The following is a 19,837-nucleotide window of genomic DNA, read 5'->3' on the forward strand; positions in this document are numbered from 1 at the left end:
ATGTAATACTTAATACTTTTAAAAATTGGAAATATGTAATATATTTGCTTTTAATTACTTTTAGAATCCTTCACTAGGATCAAAAAATTAAAAAAAATACAAGCTGCCATCTTGCTGTCATCACAAACATATAAACACACATATACACACGCATATACACACATATACACACATATACACACATATACACACGTATACACACACATACATACACACACTTACACACGTATACACACATACACACATACACACGTATAAACACATATACACACATACACACGTATACACACATATACACACATATACACACATACACACACATATACACACATATACACATGTACACACATATACACATGTACACACATACACACATATACACACATATACACACATACACACACATATACACACATATACACACATATACACATATACACACATGTACACACATACACACATACACACATATACACATGTAGACACACATATACACACACATACACACAAATATACACACACATATACACCTATACACACATACTCACACACACATATACACACACCTAATAGTATGCCTAAAACAAGCTTTATTGAAGCATTTCCAAAACACAGACAGACCATCCCCAAAACTTCCCTCTAGCCAATAACCTGTCACCTAACAACCATTGACAAAACACCACTTGGCGTTCAAGTTAGACCAAATAGAATGGGGAAGTTGGGGGCGGAGCTTAATTGACTTTGACGACGGTTCTGGTCGGCTCGCAATGCGACGGAGGGGATTGAACCCGGTTCAGTCGCTCCCGCCGCCGATGGAATCTTCCGTGGGGTTGAGGTACTCGAAGGCCCTTTGGCTCTGAGACACAAACTGCTTAAGCGGGGAGAGGAGGAGCTCGGCCGCCGAGGGGCGCCGTGCCCCGGCGCCGTCGGCGGGGGCCGGCAAGCCTTCCGCCTCCGAGTCCTGCTTCAGGCTGGAGCGCCGACCGGCGGAGGGGGCGGGCTCGGGCCCTGGGCTACGCAGGGCCCTGGAGAAGAGACTCTTGCGGCGGCGGGGTCGTCCGTCCATGGCCTTCAGGAAGAGGTTGTTGGCCGAGTTGCGGCGGGACGAACCCTCGGCGCGGAAGTCATCCTGGCTCAGGAAGTCGTCCACGTCTTTGGCGGACGGCTGTTGAAGCTAATGGCGACAAAGAGGGGGCGGACATACTTGATCGAAACTCATTCAAAACAATGTGACTGGACGTTTGGTCGCTGGTCTTTTGGTCACCTGTTTAATATCTAAGTACTGTTTAATATCTAAGAGAGAGTTTGATATTACAATCTAAGTTCTGTTTAGTATCTAAGTACTGTTTAATATCGAAGTACTGTTTAATATCCAAGTACTGTTTAATATCCAAGTAGGGTTTAATATCCAAGTACTGTTTAATATCTAAGTACTGTTTAATATCTAAGTACTGTTTAATATCTAAGCACTGTTTGATATCTAAGTACTGTTTGATATCTAAGTACTGTTTAATATCTAAGTACTGTTTAATAGCTAAGTAGTGTTTAATAGCTAAGTACTGTTTAATATCTAAGTACTGTTTAATATCTAAGTTCTGTTTAATATCCAAGTACTGTTTAATATCCAAGTACTGTTTAATATCTAAGTACTGTTTAATATCTCAGTAGTGTTTAATATCTAAGTACTGTTTAATATCTAAGTACTGTTTAATATATAAGTACTGTTTAATAACTAAGTACTGTTTAATAGCTAAGTAGTGTTTAATAGCTAAGTACTGTTTAATATCTAAGTTCTGTTTAATATCCAAGTACTGTTTAATATCCAAGTACTGTTTAATATTGAAGTACTGTAGAAACCAAATCTCAAAATTATATTCATGAGACAGTTTAATATCTAAATATCTACTGTTCTCAACAGTACTTTGATATTAAACAGTACTTAGATCTTAAACTCTCTCTCTCTTAGATATTAAACTCTCTCATGAATATAATTTTGAGAGATGTTTTCAACAATAAACTCTCTGTCACCATTTGACCGGCGACCAAAAGACCGGCGACCAAACGTCCTAGCACCATTTAACAATCATCAGACAGTGTTTAGCGCTCCCACCATTTTGTAGAGCGGCGTGGCGTTGACCATCAGCTGCAGGAGGATTTTCGAAAGTTCCCGAAGATCCTTCAGTTGCTGCTGGACCTGAATCGGAAGCTCCCGGATCTGTTGCACCGGACGCATCTCCACCAGCATGGTGGCCTGATCCCGAATCTGGCCCAGACCCAGCTCCCTCAGGCTCTCGGTGCGGTACACCAGCGCCACCAGCAGTCTCTGAAGGTACTGCATGAGGTCCCCAAGGAGATCCAGGACTGCACCAACTCCCGTCTACGAGGAAAATGTTATTTCCATCGTCACCTTCTTTGAATATTTGCAGTTTTTGACGCGGTTTTGGCTAACTAGCATGACTTTACCACTCGGACGGCGTCCCCCAGGGCTCTGGACGCATCCCTCAGCTGGTCTTGGACTTTAGCCAAGCGATGGTAAAGCTGCAGGCTAATGCTAAGGAGAAGACTGCGGACCCTGGTCCACACGCTAGGCTCGTCATCGTCGTCTTCGTCCTCGTATTCCAAAACTCGCATCTCCCACTCGCGACCTTAAGGTCATACAGATTTTTACAGAGGGTCCACGCCGAGAACCGTCGGACTAAAATGGCCGATTTGAGCTTACGCAGAGTGGGTGGCAGCGGTAGGTAGTAAGCGGTAGCGTTCTCCAGGCGGTTGAGGACGTCGTCCAGACCCGATGAGGCAGCGCGTCCCACCTGTGTGTCCTGAAGCTGCCTGACCACCGTCCAACCGGCATGAGTCAGGCGCTCCATCTGGTCCATGGCGCCGTCCAGACCGTCCACCATCCACAACTGTACGTCGTCCAGAGTTAGGAAGAAGGCGTCCTTCAGGTGACCCACCACCTGGGGGAGTAGAATGGACGATGATGTCATGGTAAATGCAAGTCGGCAAATTTTTACATCTAAGTCACAGATGTCAAAGTGGCGGCGCAGGGGCCAAATCTGGCCCGCCGCATCATTTTGTGTGGCCCAGGAAAGTAAATTATGAGTGCTGACTTTCTGTTTTAGGATCAAATTTAAATGTAGAGTATAGATGTATATTACATTTCCTGATTTTGCCCCTTTTAAATAAATAACTGTAAATTTTTAATCCATTTTTTCTGTTTTTAGTTCAAAAATCATTTTGTCAAATCTAAAAATATATCAAAATATTGGCTATTTTCCACTTTAATCAATAATTGTAATTTTTTAATCATTTTTTCTGTTTTTAGTTTAAAAATAAGTTTGTAAAATCTAAAAATATGTAAAAAAAAACCTCAAATAACCATTGTTTTAGATCTATAAAAAAACTAAATACTCAGGACATTTTATCCAGTTCTTTTAATCCATTTATAAAAAAAAAAAATCTAAATATTATATCTAAAATGGTCCGGCCCACATGAAGTCGATGGTTTGACATTAAAATGTTTTTTTTCTGCACAAGCAATGTTTTAAAAAGATTTTATCAAGGTCTTGAATGGGCCTTTACGGCCTATTCATCCATCTTGGATGGGGCGACAACCGAGTCTCGACAAAACCCTGCGAATAAACTGGCCGATACCGACCTCATCAGTGGACTGGTGCAAGATGGGAAATGTCCTCTCCAGCTGGTCCAGACCCACCAAAGCAAAACTGTTGGCCACTTCGACTAAAAACCACAAAGAGCGTCAAGTCCAAAACCAGGAAGTAGCGCGCAAAGCCAATCTTCAATACTACAATTACTCACTCTGAGGCCGGAGGGTTTGCATGAGGGGCGTGGCTCCGCTCAAGGCCGCCATGGAGGCGTTCCGGACCCCCACCTCGGCCACGTCTCCCACCAGGCCCAGCAGGGGGTAGCGACACTTGGCCTCCGAGTACACCGAGGTCACCGACTGCAGTGCCGAGCGGACCAGGGGGAGGTGCGAGACCCTCACCATCGCACTCATCTGGTTAAAGAAGATGTTAGCATTAGCATGCTCGCTAATGAAGGCCCACCCACTTGTTATCGTCGTTCGTCTCACCTCGTGGTTGTGACGAGCAGACATGTTGTCTCTTTCCCCAAATCTGAGGACAGAAAAAGCAGTGGACGGAATCATTAGGGTGGGATTTGGTCCAATTAGGACACAGAGCAGTGATTTGTAACATGATTGGTTGATTGGGAACCCCATTTTGGTGATTTTAGGGTAACTTTTTGTTAATTTTTGCTCGATTTTGGGTCATTTTCTCCACGTTTTGAAGCATTTACGGTCTATTTAAAAAAAGAAATGCTTTATATGGATTTTGGGCTTCAAATCTTGTTGATTTTGGGGCAATTTAATCAAGTTTTGAGACATTTATATTCTTTTTTTTTCTTCGAAAAATGTACTTTATTTGGATTTTGGGAGTTAAATCCTGTTCATTTTGGAGCAAGTCAATCAAGTTTTTGTCCAAAATAATGACCGAAAATAGAGTTGATGAAAAAATTTATTTTTTGTGTGATTTTTTTGGTATCAAAACTGCACTAAATTTATTTTTTGTTCACTTTCTGATGATTTTATGGCACTCATAGTCACTTTTTGTTGAATTTCGATGACGTTCTGATGCATTTAGTGGATTCTGGGGATTTTTTGTTGATTTTTAGTGTCATAAAGATACCAAAAACAGCTTTGATTGCAGTACCGGTACAAAAATAAAAAAAATAGTATTATAAAATAAAAATTAGCATTGGGAAGTAGTAAGACAAAAAATGCTTAAAATATGTTAACAAATTGAATTAGGTCAAGCCCTAGCTAGCGCTGCTAATGACAGCCAACTAAATAGCAAGCTAGCATGAGTCAGCAAATTTCAGCTAACTGGTGCTAGCTCCAAAACAAAGAAATAATCAAATATTACATAGAAATCTCACATTATAGTTTCAATAATTCGCTACTTTTTGACAACCGTATCCATTTATAATCCGACACGACATTTTAAACCAACGTTTTGAATAATTTTCGACCCCCTCGACAGAAACAAGGCCAAGTTTGTCCTGAAGTGTTACATGATCAAATTTGAAAAAATAAATAAAAATAATTCCCGACCCGAGGCGTAACGGTGACTATGGCGTTTTTTTTATTATTTTTGGACAAACTACGAGTCAGATGTAAGAAGCGACCGCATCGGCGTTCTCGCCATGAGACCGTCAGCTGCTTCCGCCGCCGTTCCGGCGGAAAACCAGCGTGGAAATCGCCAACTCGACCCAACAAGCAGATGTCGATGAAGGCACAAACGACTCTTTCAAGTATTTTGGGGAAGATTCTTCGACGCGGTGGCGCCAGACCACCGTGACCGCTTCGTTGACGTCAATAGCGGATTGGACGATGGCGACCGTTCTTTATTAGAACACCATGGAAAGGTGACCAGTCGAAAGTGCATTGTGGTTAGCTAGCTTGGCGGATGTTATCATTTTTTAAATGGGGTTTTTAGTGATATTTGTAGTCCAATATGTCCTTTTTTGGCAAAATCAAAATGTTACATGTCAAAGTGGCGGCCCGGGGGCCAAATCTGGCCCGCCGCATCATTTTGTGCGGCCTGGGAAAGTAAATCATGAGTGCCGACTTTCTGTTTTTTGGATGAAATTAAAATGAAGAGTATAGATGTATATTAAATTTTCAGATTTTCCCCCTTTTAAATCAATAATTGTCATTTTTTAATCCATTTTTTTTTGTGTTTTTAGTTCTAAAATCATTTTGTAAAATCTAAAAATATATTAAAAAAAGCTAAAATAAACATTATTTTAGATCTATAAAAAACAGAATATTCAGGGCTTTCAATACAGTTTTTTTTAATCAATTTAAAAAAAAAATCTAAATATTATATCTAAAATGGTCCACCCCACATGAAATCAAGTTGACATTAAACCCGAATGTGCCACTGATGTGTTTCATGAAAAGGTCAAAGGTCACCATCTCATTTAGGACAAGTTTCAATGTGTTATGTATTGAAATGTAAATATTTTGTTTTTGAAAGACCGCACCCTGACAACGTTCAACTCGTCCCGTGAGGGTTCGCCACGGCCAATCAACCTCAGCATCTTCATCTCCCCTACTTCTAGCTCCGCCCCCTGCACATTTTCATCCATGTTTTTCTTGGTGTTTTTAGTTCAAAAATCATTTTGTCAAATCTAAAAATATATAAAAATATTTTCTATTTTCTACTTTAATATAGAACATAATCATTAAAAGAGATTTTCCCTTACTAAGAAAAAAATCTAAAATAAACATTGTTTTAGATCTATAAAAAACTGAATATTCAGGACTTTTAATCCAGTTCTTTTAATCCATTTATAAAAAAAATAATCTAAATATTACATCTAAAATGGTCCCACGTGAAATCGAGTTGACATTATTGCGGCTCGCGAACCAACCCGAGTCTGACCCCCTTACATTAATTAGTCGACCCCTAATTTTGTTCAAGGTCATTGTGAAAAATTAATTCATATTTGGCATAAAAGCGTATTGTAGCCCACTAATTAACGTATTTTGTTACAGTCGCTCCCCAATAACTCGCCATGAATTGAATCCTATTTGAGCTTTTCGGGAATGTAAGTACCCCGAAAAAAAGCCACACAAAAAGTGGAACTCACCCCATCAGAAAGGCTGCACTGGTGTAGATGAAGAGCGGTCGCGGCGGATTGGCGATGAAGACAAACGGCGGAGATGTGAGCTGCGCTGGATGCGTGAGGAGCACTTTTGAGGAGAGCCGTGACGTGATTGGACGCCACGTGGTGTGATGTCAGCGCCCTGCCGGATGAATCGATTCATTTATAGGAGTTTGATCATCTACTTTGTCCCATTTAATGTCTTTTAGACATGTATAATAAACTCAATTGCTCGATTGACGTCCAATTTTTTTTGGACAATTTGGTCGTTTTTCGTCAAATCGGTTTGGAGAATTTCTACGTTTTTTTAAAAGAAGTTTTTAGGCAGTTTTCCTGGCACAATGTTTTAATTTATTAAATTAATGGATGACATCATTGTAATCATTCCAAAGATATCCGGAGATGAAAATCAAGTGATTTGGACACGATTTTGGGTAAAAAAAATGTGTAAAAAATAGGTCAATTTTGGACAAATTCAGGGCAAAATGTCCATTTTTTTTAAGTGAACTTTTTTTTAGTGTACGTGACGATCGCAAGGTCGTTTTAAATGTCGGCGGCGCCTTTCTTTTCCTTCCCGAATAGCACCAACACGCAATTATACGGGTAGGAATGCGTCTCGCAAATAATGTGGGTTATTGGGTAAGTCTTTCCAGGAATTTCTGATGTGGGATTTTGGTGTCAATTTTTTGGAAAACTCTTGTTTGGGTGTTTGAACTTTGTAGGAATTTTGTGTGGTAACATTTGTCCATTCACAGTTTCAGGTCAAAAGAAATTGACGGCCATGACCGAATAAATGTCAAAAATCTAACATCATAAAATCTATTATTTTTCAATGGCGGACATTTGGGGTCAGTTCCCTATTAATTTTTGGGTATAAAAATAATTGGTACATTTTATCATAATTTTTAATGGCTAAAAATGACTTGCTCTGTAAATAGTTAAAGATGGAGATATGCTATAGTGACGATTAAAAGAGGAAAATAATCAAATATAATCCATTAATATGAAGTTTATTTTAAAGAGAAATGTGATGGTTGTTTATTATTTACTGATCCCCTATAAATGACTTGGTGGCCCAGATTCGGCCCCTGAACCTCGAGTTTGACACCAGTCACTTTAGTAGTACACTGTATATCAAGGGTGTAATGTTAGATAAAACCCTGAATATTCAGTTTTTTACAGATCTAAAACAATGTTTATTTGATCATTTTTTATATATATTTAGATGTTACTAAATGATGTTTGAACTAAAAACTGAAAAAAAGATAAAAAATAACAATTATTGATTTAAAAGGGGTAAAATCAGGAAATTTAATATACATCTATACTCTTCATTTTAATTAATCCTAAACCAGAAAGTCGGCATTGATGATTTACTTTCTCGGACCGCACAAAATGATGCAGTGGGCCAGATTTGGCCCGCGGGCCGTCACTTTGACACCAGTGTACATAGTTGTAGTACTTCAAAATGAAGTATAGTTTGGGCACGCGCCGGTGTGTTTTGTGGCCGTTTCGGGTATTTTGGGTAGCGGCGGAGGTGCCTGGAAGCTCCCTCCCCTTCTGGCGTTCGGAACTCGGGGAGCCTGACAAGCTCAGCTTCCAGTCCACGCACGCTCCAGTCCTGCTGGGGAGCCGGCTTTCCCACGACGAACGGTGGAGGAGAACGGAAGGATTTCTTTCGAGTGGAAAGCAGAGCGAGGAGGCGGACGATGCAGTTTGGAGTCGGGACGTTGCTCCGACTTGTGGTGGTTTGCGTCGCTTGGGCGCTACCCCATGCGATACGTCCACCAACGGGTGGGTGAACTGCCATTTTGTACGGTACACCTGTGTGGCTCGGTTGCCTTTTTTTTTTGTTGATTGGAACTCCGCTCTGGAAGTATCCTCACCGAAGGTTGATAGCATTTTTGGGTAAAATGTTTTATTTTGAAGATAATTATGAGGTGTACTTTTAAAAGTTGACATGGTTCGTTTTAATTAAATTAGTTACGACGATGTAGCCTAGCTTAGCCGAGCTAACTGACTAGCTAGCTGTTGGCTAGTCAATTAGCGAAGGTAATGTTGACGTATTTTCATTTATTTTTACTGAAGCATAATATTTAACTATAGCTTTAGTTCTATGAATGTAGCTCGATGTTCATAATGGGTTTCACATTTCATAAATATAGTTTTCCATAAATTAGTTGGTGAAATAAATTTAAATGAACTGTGAGTTAGCTTCAAAGTTAAACCATGAATTTTAACATTTGTTGTCAGGCATTTTTTTCGAGTTGTTATATTTTTTAAATTGCTTTTCGTCCTTGAAGGTTGTTTTAATGGTTTTCAAAATGTGTTGTTTTATCTTTGTCTAGGCTAAAAAGATGGAATTTTTACTGTTCTTGCTAATACAAAAAGCTAGCATAAATGATTCCTTAGCTAGGCTCATATTCATAGTGTTTTTCAGTCCGTCATAAATTTCTGGATTACATTCATTCAAATAAACAATTACAGGCACCAGAAATTAACTCCTTAGTCAGGTAAGTAAGTTAGCTTTGAAGTTTACATTAAATCATCACCCCATATCCTCACAAGGGTTAGTTTTTGTTAACCAAATCATTACATCATAGTTGTTGTAATACTTCTAGCTTCCCAAATTTTTGTCAGTCTTAAAAGTGGCTTTAATAGTTTTAAAAATGTGTTGCTTTATCTTTATCTCTGTCATAACATTCTATCCTCACATAAAAATGGTTGTTTATAGGTCGACATCTTTTGAAGCTAAATTGCCATTGCCAAGTTCAAAGTCGGGGTTCCTAAACTTTTGACCACTTGTTGATTCTTTCAAGAATGAAAACATTTCAAAGTGAGATGATTTAATATCATGGATGGATTGATTTTTACCTCTTAGGTCGTCAATTCCATCTCAGGACCAAATTCTTGCCTTCTTTGGTTTCGGACCAAAATTCAAATTAGACTTTTTGATTTGATGAAATTTCTGTCGACATTGCAATTCTTGCTAGAATCCCAAAACGTGACAACAAACGAATGTACAAATACATCTTTATGTTACTTTTATGTTAAAAGTTGCTCTGATAATGCTGCCTATATGTCAAAGGCAAGGGCGGAGCTTATGGGATATGCTGGGGGCGGGGCATAAAGGAGATTTAAATTAAATTGAATTAAAATGAATTAAATTGAATTGAATGTTTTTATTGTCTTTACATGCAATCAGCGGAGAAGCCCACCGCTCCGTGGGGACCCTCAATCACCCCCGAGCGGACCCCCGGTGGCGTGAGTCTGAAATGCAGCTTCTCCGTCGACTCCGATGCTTCCCTGGGTCACGTGGTGGCTTGGACCCGAGCCTCCCCCGGAGGCCAGCGGGAGGAACTGAAGCGCGAGACCACCGTCCGAACGTGGTCCCTCATCGAGTTGGATGGTTTTAACTTGCGACTGGGAGACCGGGTAAGGCACGCTGGTCTTTAAAACTCAAATTTCACAGTGTTTGCTTAGACTTTTGGGGAAATAAAGGTCGTTCTTTTGCAGATTTACTGCTCCGTCTACAGCTTCTTCTTGGATGTGCCGGAGGTCCGTAGCGCTTCGGTGGAAAGTCGGCAGTTCTTTGCTGGCATCCGGGTAAATTGAGAAAGGCATTATTTTTTCCAGAATTTGGGAATCTAACCTCAGTCTCTTGTGGATTTTCTGTGTGTGGCTCCAGTTTTTTAACTAGGTCTACAATGTCTTCTGTGTCTGTGCTTGCTTACTATTTTCCACTTATACATATTAATCTTTCGCATAAATTCAAATGATTCTATATAATTCTAGTCTTCCACAGCATTCAGCATTAAAACATTCTTCCACATTAATTTGCATTCTAATTTACACATGCAAATTTTATAGAAATCTATTTTTTTCATTTTTATGTTCATAATTAAAGCAAGAATCCCTAATTAATCCTCTGATTCATTTTTAGTTACTTTTCAGGCTATGGTGATCCACCAAAAATGTTAATGTTATATTAACAGTTGGTTATTTTGTCTGTTCTTCCCATTTTACTATGACTTTAATTCAATTTATACTCAAGTGCGACTTATGCTCCAGTGCGATTTATACTCCAGTGCGACTTATACTCCAGTGCGATTTATAGTCTAAAATATACAGTAAATAGGTTTTTGTGGCTGTTTTTTTTTTTTTAATTAAATACATTTTTCTAACTTCTTGCAGCTGAAACCCGAGTCGAGCCTCGTATCCGAGGACGGCAGTTTGTACAAGCTGGTGATCGAGACCACCGTTCCCATTCCGTGTCTAAGAGAAACGAAGGCCTTGACATCGTTGCCTGCGTTGGAAAATTGCACCCTCTCTTTGACCCTCACCACTCACAGCCAAGGTGAACATGTAAAAATGTTTATTTTATTTTTTTAAGGCAATAAGGCAAATTTCAAATTGTTCCAGATCAGTCGTCTCCAGCCACCGTCTCGCTGTCCTCCTATTCGGTGGATTTGTCCGACGGGCCGTGCCGAGACAGCGTATGCGGACGGGCAGTGGTGCATTTTCGCGCCGTGGCCGAGTTTGCGGGAGATCCCGACCGGGCGACTAACATATCCGTCCAGCCTCTCCTCACTAGCAACTTTGTGTGGAACGATTATACGCCGGAGCCTGTACAGGTAAATGAAAATGATGCTTAATGTTAACAATGTGCAAAAAGTGGCACAGATATGGAAAAAAGTGGCACTAATGTGCAAAAGGTAGCCCAAATGTGCAAAAAAGTAGCATAAATGTGCAAAAAGTGGCACAAATGTGCAAAAAAAGTGGTACAAATGTGCAAAAAAGTGGCACAAATGTGCAAAAAAAGTGGCACAAATGTGCAAAAAACAGTGGCACAAATGTGCAAAAAAATGGCACAAATTTGGAAAAAAGTGGAACAAATGTGCAAAAAAGTGGCACAAATGTGCAAAAAAGTGGCACAAATGTGCAAAAATGGCAAATATGTGCAAAGAAGTGGCACAAATATGCAAAAACGTGGCACAAATGTGCAAATAAGTAACAGATTTGCAAAAAAGTGGCACAAATGTGCAAAAAAAGTGGCACAGATGTGCAAAAAATTGCATAAATGTGCAAAAAGAGTTTATTTAACATTTTTTTATCGATTGGTTGCAGATTTGGGTGCGCCCATGCGCTTGTGCCAATGGCAGGCGTTGCGTGAGCAATGAGATCCCGCCTCCCAGCAACGGCGACTACGCGTGCACGTGTCCGGATGGGTTCAAAGGTCAGCAGTGCGAGGTGGACGTGGACGACTGCAAGCCCAATCCGTGCAGACTCGGGCGCTGCGTGGACGCGCCCAATGGCTTCACCTGTGTTTGTCCACCGGGGATGACAGGCATGCCACATATTGTTACCATATTTCTATCATTTCGTGTCATGTGTCAATCAATGTAACCACTTTTTTACTTCATTTGAAAAAAAATCTTTATTGAATTTTTTCAAAGAAATTCAAAATTATTAGGGTCGCGGGGGGTGCTGGAGCCTATCCAAACAGTCTCCAGGCCACATGCACCGTGCCACTAACCACTTGTGTTCCAAAAATAGATGGCAAAAACATTTTGATACATATCTATGTTGTGTATATTGTTCTATTTTTCCTCTATATGACAAAATGCGCACATGTCTCACACTCAGGGGTGACGTGTCGCCAGGACGTGGACGAGTGTGCCTCGCATCCGTGTTTCGCGGGCGTGGACTGCGCCAACTCGCTGGGCTCCTTCTCCTGCGGCGCCTGTCCCTCAGGTTTCTTCGGCGATGGCGTCATCTGTACATGTGCGCATGTCTATTTTTACTTACCGTATTTTCACGACTATAAGGCGCAAAGCATGGCATGCCTAATGCAAATGCCATATTTTTGTCTTATGTTCAAAATATGTGCCGTTTGGTTATTGTACTTGTAGTTTTTTGATTGATTTCCTGTTTGTCAGCCTCCCGAGGGAGAGTGGATCCGCTAACCTGGAAAACGCGGGGCCCCCCGAGACCCCCAGTCTCGCCGTGCTTCCCGAGTCCATGCCACCCCGGCGTTCGCTGCTTCCCGAGCCCGCACGTGGCGGTGGGCTTCGTCTGTGGAGCCTGTCCGCCTGGTATCCGTGGCAATGGGACTACTTGCACTCCAACAGGTGAGGATACAACTAAGATATAAATAATATTAATGACTGAGAAATGCCAGAAAATCTATATGAAGTCATCCAAAATCTAAGTAAAGTTACCCCAAATTAAAAAGAGTACCCTAAAATGGCAACTTCTGTATTTTCTAGCCTATTAGTCACCACCCGTGTATAAGCTAAGCGAACCCGTACCTTTAAGAAATCTTGGATTTTTTTCTAAGTCCTTTCACACTTAGAAAAAATACACTAAAATCTTGGAAATTGTTAAGTAAACAGGTGTTTTTGTTTTTTTTGTAGGCGTGGCCAGTGTCAACCTTCGATTGCAGCCCGATGACGCGCCTGATTACAGCTGGGAAACAACGCCGACCCTCATCCCCACGCCTTCACCTTCCTCCTCGCAGGGACAGCTCCCCAAAAGGAGGAGTTGCCCGCTCGGGTTCGAGGGCGACGGAGTCACGTGTAAAGGTAGCAGCCAATTAGACGCGTGGTCGGTGACTTGAAAAACTGACACGCGGTCATCCAGCCGTGTGCAGGTTTCAGTGCAGTAAAAACATGGAGTGTACACAGCCCAACACGTGCACCTGCAAGCAGGGATACACCGGATACAACTGTCATATAGGTAAGAAATATTGGACTATTTTAATTTTATTATTTAAGCCTTTCAGGAATCTCGGGAGTATTAGAGGCAAACAATGAAAGGAAACGTATACAGTCACGTTTCCCCATATGTAACACTTTTTGCGATTTATATATACTTATATATATTTTTTCAACTGTAGCTGTGTGCCGCCCTGACTGCAAAAACCAGGGCAAATGCGTGCGCCCCAACGTGTGCGAGTGCCCCCTCGGCTATGGTGGGCCCACCTGCCAGGAAGGTGACACACGCGCTTTCAAATTTCCAACTTTTTCCCACCGATTTTCACTTCTTGTTCTTTCCAATAGCGATCTGCGAGCCGCCATGTCAACACGGAGCCACCTGTGTGGACAGGAATCTTTGCACGTGCCCGTACGGCTACGTGGGTCCCAGATGCCAAATCAGTCAGATCATATTCACTGAATAAGTCATTTACCGTCAATCATTTGAGACCGTCATTTCATAAAGACACTCCGTACTTCCAATACTATGATTACTACTACTACTATGACTACTACTACTACTATGACTGCTACTACTACTATGACTACTACTACTACTATGACTACTACTACTACTATGACTACTACTACTACTATGACTACTACTACTACTACTATGACTGCTACTACTACTATGACTGCTACTACTACTATGACTGCTACTACTACTCTGACTAGTACTACTATGACTACTACTACTACTATTACTACTACTACTATGACTACTACTACTACTATGACTACTACTACTACTATGACTACTACTACTACTACTATGACTACTACTACTATGACTAGTACTACTTTGAGTACTATGAGTACTACCACTATGACTAATACTACTGTGAGTACTATGAGTACTACCACCATGACTAGTAATACTACTACTATGACTACTACTATAAATACTACAAGTACTACTACTATGACTAGTACTACTACTACTATGACTAGTACTACTGCTAATATGACTAGTACTACTGCTACTATGACTAGTACTACTGCTACTATGACAAGTACTACTACTACTATGACTAATAATACTACTACTATGACTAGTACTAGTACTACTATGACTAGTACCACTACTACTATGACTACTACCACTACTACTACTATGACTAGTACTACTACAACCATGACTAGTACTACTACTACCATGACTAGTACTACTACTATTACTAAAATGGATGATTTGTGTGCATCTCAGTGGTGTGTAACAGGCACTGCGAAAACGGCGGCGAGTGCGTTTCTCCCGACGTGTGCAAATGCAAAGCAGGCTGGAATGGTCCAACCTGCAACTCGGGTACAAACTAATATGACTCTCAGCAATTTTAATGCTCATCATTGCAATAAGATGCATTATTATGATGTCTTTATGCCCAGCCCAGTGCAGTCCGGTGTGTCTGAACGGGGGAAACTGCATCAAACCAAACACGTGCGCTTGTCCTACTGGATTCTACGGTTTGAACTGTCAAATTGGTGAGAAATATAAAAAGCAAAACTGCTTTTTTTATTTTTTATGAAGCATTACTACATTAATCGTTTAATTTGCTGTACGTTATTGTAATCGTTTATTATTTAACCATGGATTGTGTGATTGTAAATAAAGTTTTCTTTCAACCATACTATTTTATTATGATACAAAATCCTAATAAACACACATAGGAAAAATAAAATTAAAATGTATGGGGTTAAATCACAAAAAAATGAAAAAAATGTGTACATAGTGAGTTAAATGTCATTTTTCTACCATAGCTGTATGCAGCCCACCTTGTAAGAATGGCGGTCAGTGCATGAGGAACAACGTGTGTTGGTGTCCCGAAGGCTACACTGGGAAACGCTGTCAAAACGGTCAGTCGCACCCGAGCACGCCCGCTCACGGCACACCCGTTTTATACGCTAATAACACGAGGACTTTGCAGGCGTGTGCGAACCCACGTGTTTGAACGACGGCAAATGCGTGGGGCCCAACACATGCTCGTGTGCGTCCGGGTGGAGAGGAAACAGATGCCATATTCGTACGTATATTGAATCATGCAAATATCAAAGGTGTTGCATATAATTATGGTAGAAAAGCTGAGGAATTGCTGTCAAAATTTGATTTATTGTCAATTTTCACTTCCTGGAAATTTGGGATCATTTCCTTATTGGTTTTGGAGGAATTTCTTGGTCACTTCGTATTGAATGGTCGCTTTCTGTAGATTTTTAGGGCATTTTTTGGGTCATTTACGGCATTAGGGAACGATAACAAAAATAAATCTGGTTTCACCGCACTTGTGTGGAAAAAAAAATTCTGTGGGCCGCATTGGATTCTCGAAGAGGGCCACATCTGGCCCCCGGGCCTTACTTTTGACACCAGTGCTTTAGAAACTCAATAAAAACATTAGGTAGTATCAGGAGTGGCCTTTTTATTCAAAAAGGGGTGTCATTTATTGGTTGTATCATTATAACTGATACAAAAATATGTTTACGCATCATTATTATTATTATTATTACGCAAAATATAATTTCCCTTTATTATGTGTTGCCGTCTTAGCCGTGTGTCTGCAAAAATGTAAAAACGGCGGCGAGTGTGCGGGGCCCAATACGTGCCATTGTCCCAGCGGATGGGAGGGGCTTCAGTGTCAGAGACGTGAGTGGTCATCTTAATTGGGATTCTTTTTTAGTGGAGATATTAATTATAATCATTTTTTTACTGTTCTTACAGCGGTTTGCAGGCGGCGTTGCTTGAATGGGGGCCGCTGCGTGCTGCCTGACTACTGCCACTGTCGGAGGGGCTTCTTGGGCCTTACCTGCGACCTACAGGTGAATATTGATTAGGTAGTGGGCTGCCATTGACTGGGATAGACATTTTATAATAAGTTTTTTCATATTTTTTTTCTGTATTCTGCAAAATGTAACCACAATATTAAAATTCCCAATATAAGATAAAATAATGCAACTTCCTTTGTGCTTTTGTATTTTCTATAAATTTTCCCTATTGCAATTATTGGGTTTTATTTTGAAAAAAACTGAAAGGCAATAAATACTAATAAATGAATAATTTAATAATAATACAGATTAGGGCAAACAATAAAATATATTTTTGTTCAATTGAAAAAAAATCCCTATTTTTTTGTACATGAATATTTCCCCAAAAATTTAATTGATTTACTTTTAATATTTTTTAAAACATTTTAAAAAATGATAAATAATACAATTGTCATGATATAACTACCATTTACTTAATACATATACAATTTCAGTTTTGAAAAAAATATTGCATTGTTTTAAACACTAGGGTCGCGGGGGGTGCTGGAGTCCATCCCAGCTGACTTCAGGCCAGAGGCGGGGCCAATCACAGGGCACAAGGAGACAACCAAGGGGCCTCTAGAATTATTAATATTTTAAATTTAATTATTTACCATGAAAAGTACTAATGTATCTTTTTCTGTGTTTTTTAGGTCAATCAAGCGTGACACATAATGAAGTAAAAGAAGATTATACACAAAATATATGTGAGCAGATAAACCCAAAGTCTACGTATATATTAAATGTAGATTTATTAGTACAAATGACACCTAGAGGTGAGTAGGTGTATTGCACTTGTTTTTTCACCAACTCAACACACTTTCCTATATTTTCACATATTAGTCGACAAAAACATTGTTGTTGGAATTTATTGTTTATTGACACAAGCGTGCAGATTACATATTTCAGTTTAATAACACAAAGTACAGTTTAAAACAGTAAAATTAAAGAGAATAAATGCTTAATATAAAAACAATCGCTGGGCTCTAGTGGCGCTTCTTTCTCTCCTCGCATCGAGGGCCGGAGAAGGAGGATCGGCAGCGGCATTTATTGGGAGAAATACATTTTCCTCCATTCAGGCAAGGTAGAGTACACTCAGCTATGGGGAAAGACAATAAAAAAATAACATTTAATCCGCTTTTAACAAAGCTTTATGTCATTATTTAAGAATTTGGAGACATTTTGGGAATGTACCAATATGGCAGGCGCCTCCCAACCAGCCTTCAGGACAGCTGCAAATTCCAGGGGCCACGCAAAGCCCCCCGTTTTTACAGCCCTGGGGACAAATGGCTAATGGAAAATAAAGCTGAGGCATTATTCGGACCAAAAATAGTCAGCACATCAAATTGTGAATCAAATTTATCATTTAAAATGGACCAATTCAGCTAAATTTGTCGCTAAATGTGAAATTAAACACCAATTTATACCATGAATTTCATTTTTTAAGGCAGAAATTGTACCATTTTTGAGATAAAATTCATTTTCAACAGCGTTTATCCTTTTCAGGCTCGCGGGGTGCCGAAGCCTACCCCAACTGACTTCAGGCAAAAGGTGGACGATACCCTCAACTGGTCGCCAGCCATTCGCAGGTCAAACATGGTGACAGATAACCAATCACACTTATAATATTCTCTTGTATTTTTGATATTTAGATTTATTTACCTTTAGCATTTTAATAAAGGAGGGAAAAACATAAAATATATATATTTTTTATCTTCATTAAAACAAAGAAGGACAAAAATGACAAACCTTCTTGGCATTTAGAGCCCGTCCAGCTGGAAGGACAAATACATTTAGCTACGCCGTTAACAGCGTTGCATTCGCCTCCGTTCCAGCAGCCGTCGTCACACGTCACTGCACAGAAATAGTCGATGAATATAATTATTATTGCACTTTATTGACAATTTTTAATGATAAAACCGTACCTTTGTGACAATATCTCCCACCAAAGCCGGGTGGACACCTGCATTTTCCGGGACGAAGACACAAGCCTCCATTCTTGCATTTGGGAAAACAGTTGGCTGCAAACGGACAAGTTTTTAGGCAAAAACACCAAAAAATTTGAGGTTTTTTTTTTTACTTACACTTATATAATTGACTAAAACAATTAAAAATGGATTGGAAGTTTATCGCTATGTATGGCAAAGACAGAGTTAACCATTTAAACATTTTTTAAAACTCATTACCTGCCACTAATATCGCAAAAAAATATGACTAATTATACTAAATAAAATGGTCGTCAATTGTCACGTTCTGGGGAAAAAACTACAACTAAAACTTTATTAACGTTAAAATTAAGCAGCTTTTAATTGTGACAATAGTTTAAAAAATAGCATTGTCGTGTTTTGGACAAAATAAAAATAAATAAACAAATCAGCATTTCATCGTAAAAACTTTATTTAAAATGTAAACTATCCAATTTAGCACTTAATCTGTAATTAAAACATGTATATTAATGTTATTTAAAGATGTAATTGTGCAATAAACATTGTAATGATGCATTTAAGTTAAAAAATAAAAGTATAGTTTGAAACTCTTGGAAAGGAGTGTACATTGTCGCAGAGGTATAACTTTATTTAAAACAGTAATCAACACAATCAGACTTGCAGCTGGCAAAAGTTGCGCCATTTTACCAAACAAATCATCACAATGAAGCTCGCAGGTGGAAAAAAGTTGAGCTATTTTATCAGTTCTTACCATACTGGCAGGTTTCTCCCTCGTATCCACGACTGCAGAGACAAGTATCGTTGCGGATGCAAACTCCGGCGTGCTCACACGGTGGCTGACAAATCGCTTTTGGATCAAAAACGAAGCCCAACGCGACCCCACGAGGAGCGTCCGATCGTGCCCAGCAACAAGACCCGCACAACCACGCCGCAAGCACAAAAGCCCCCGGACCGGGTCCCCACAACAAGCCCATGATCGACGGAAAAGGGAGTGAGGAAAGTCCGCTAATGGAGGCGCAACAATGATGGAGCTCCCCCCTTCCGACGCCCGGGAGCACTCAAGGAGTCAAGCGGGAGGTCAGTGCCGGGGAGGCGGGCGTGGCATGCATGCGGGGAGGGTCCGAGTTGGAGGTATTTTTACTTGACGTCTATGCAAAGATTAATTTATAAACCATAATAAGACCTTAAATGCTTTGTTTTAGGGGTTATGATTAATTTCAAGAAACTTAACTAGAAGTGATTATGTAGCCTACCTAACGTGTTAGCCATGTTAGCATTGATGTTTAATTTTATTAGCGGAAACATTAACTTGCTTATATTTCTAACTATATGCAATTTGATATTAATATTGTGTTACACTTTTCTAAAAAAAAGTTGACAAGAAGTTTTATGGTTTAAATTCAAATTAACTTTGACTAATGTGACATGCTAAAGTGTACTAGCGTCGGAAATTAGCTTCTTAATTAGCTCGTTGGCTTGCAAATGAAACTAGGAATTTATCATTAGCTTTTCATATCAAAGTCATAATTTGATGGTTCACTTCACTTGAGTGATTTCCCAACTGTATTATTTTTCATTTAATGTCAAATATATGAATGTACACTTGTTCAAACCCTGTTTGTCTCAATGTCCCAATTTTCAACTTGTAGCCAT

At 39.8% G+C, this 19,837-nt stretch overlaps 3 protein-coding genes across 4 annotated transcripts; 1 reads left to right on the plus strand and 2 right to left on the minus strand.

Moving 5' to 3' along the window:
- Nucleotides 1–573: 573 nt before the first annotated feature.
- On the minus strand, nt 574–9,771 carry plin6 (perilipin 6). 2 transcript variants are annotated; one of them, XM_077721026.1, is made up of 9 exons: nt 9,565–9,770; nt 6,676–6,832; nt 4,094–4,136; nt 3,820–4,018; nt 3,659–3,741; nt 2,720–2,957; nt 2,464–2,645; nt 2,111–2,377; nt 574–1,174 (listed from the first exon to the last, which is right to left on the minus strand). In XM_077721026.1, the coding sequence occupies exons 2-9, from the start codon at nt 6,678–6,680 to the stop codon at nt 794–796; spliced, it is 1,398 nt and encodes a 465-aa protein (XP_077577152.1). In that variant the 5' UTR covers nt 6,681–6,832; nt 9,565–9,770; the 3' UTR covers nt 574–793. The 2 variants fall into 2 exon arrangements, with proteins under 2 accessions (XP_077577152.1, XP_077577153.1); XM_077721027.1 differs by lacking the exon at nt 6,676–6,832 and having other exon boundaries at nt 9,565–9,771.
- Nucleotides 6,703–17,214, plus strand: LOC144199686 (uncharacterized). Its single transcript, XM_077721498.1, has 20 exons — nt 6,703–6,816; nt 8,220–8,484; nt 9,896–10,125; nt 10,207–10,296; nt 10,885–11,047; nt 11,113–11,324; nt 11,818–12,037; nt 12,337–12,474; nt 12,630–12,821; nt 13,107–13,274; nt 13,333–13,428; nt 13,589–13,684; nt 13,752–13,847; nt 14,656–14,751; nt 14,832–14,927; nt 15,204–15,299; nt 15,371–15,466; nt 15,985–16,080; nt 16,156–16,253; nt 16,892–17,214. The coding sequence occupies exons 1-20, from the start codon at nt 6,703–6,705 to the stop codon at nt 16,904–16,906; spliced, it is 2,673 nt and encodes an 890-aa protein (XP_077577624.1). The 3' UTR covers nt 16,907–17,214.
- LOC144199417 (uncharacterized) lies at nt 17,100–19,307 on the minus strand. Its single transcript, XM_077721039.1, has 5 exons — nt 18,936–19,307; nt 18,164–18,259; nt 17,988–18,092; nt 17,433–17,528; nt 17,100–17,337 (listed from the first exon to the last, which is right to left on the minus strand). The coding sequence occupies exons 1-5, from the start codon at nt 19,156–19,158 to the stop codon at nt 17,225–17,227; spliced, it is 633 nt and encodes a 210-aa protein (XP_077577165.1). The 5' UTR covers nt 19,159–19,307; the 3' UTR covers nt 17,100–17,224.
- Nucleotides 19,308–19,837: the final 530 nt, after the last annotated feature.

The sequence above is a fragment of the Stigmatopora nigra genome, chromosome 7, assembly GCF_051989575.1.
Source record: "Stigmatopora nigra isolate UIUO_SnigA chromosome 7, RoL_Snig_1.1, whole genome shotgun sequence".
Lineage (NCBI taxonomy): Eukaryota > Metazoa > Chordata > Actinopteri > Syngnathiformes > Syngnathidae > Stigmatopora > Stigmatopora nigra.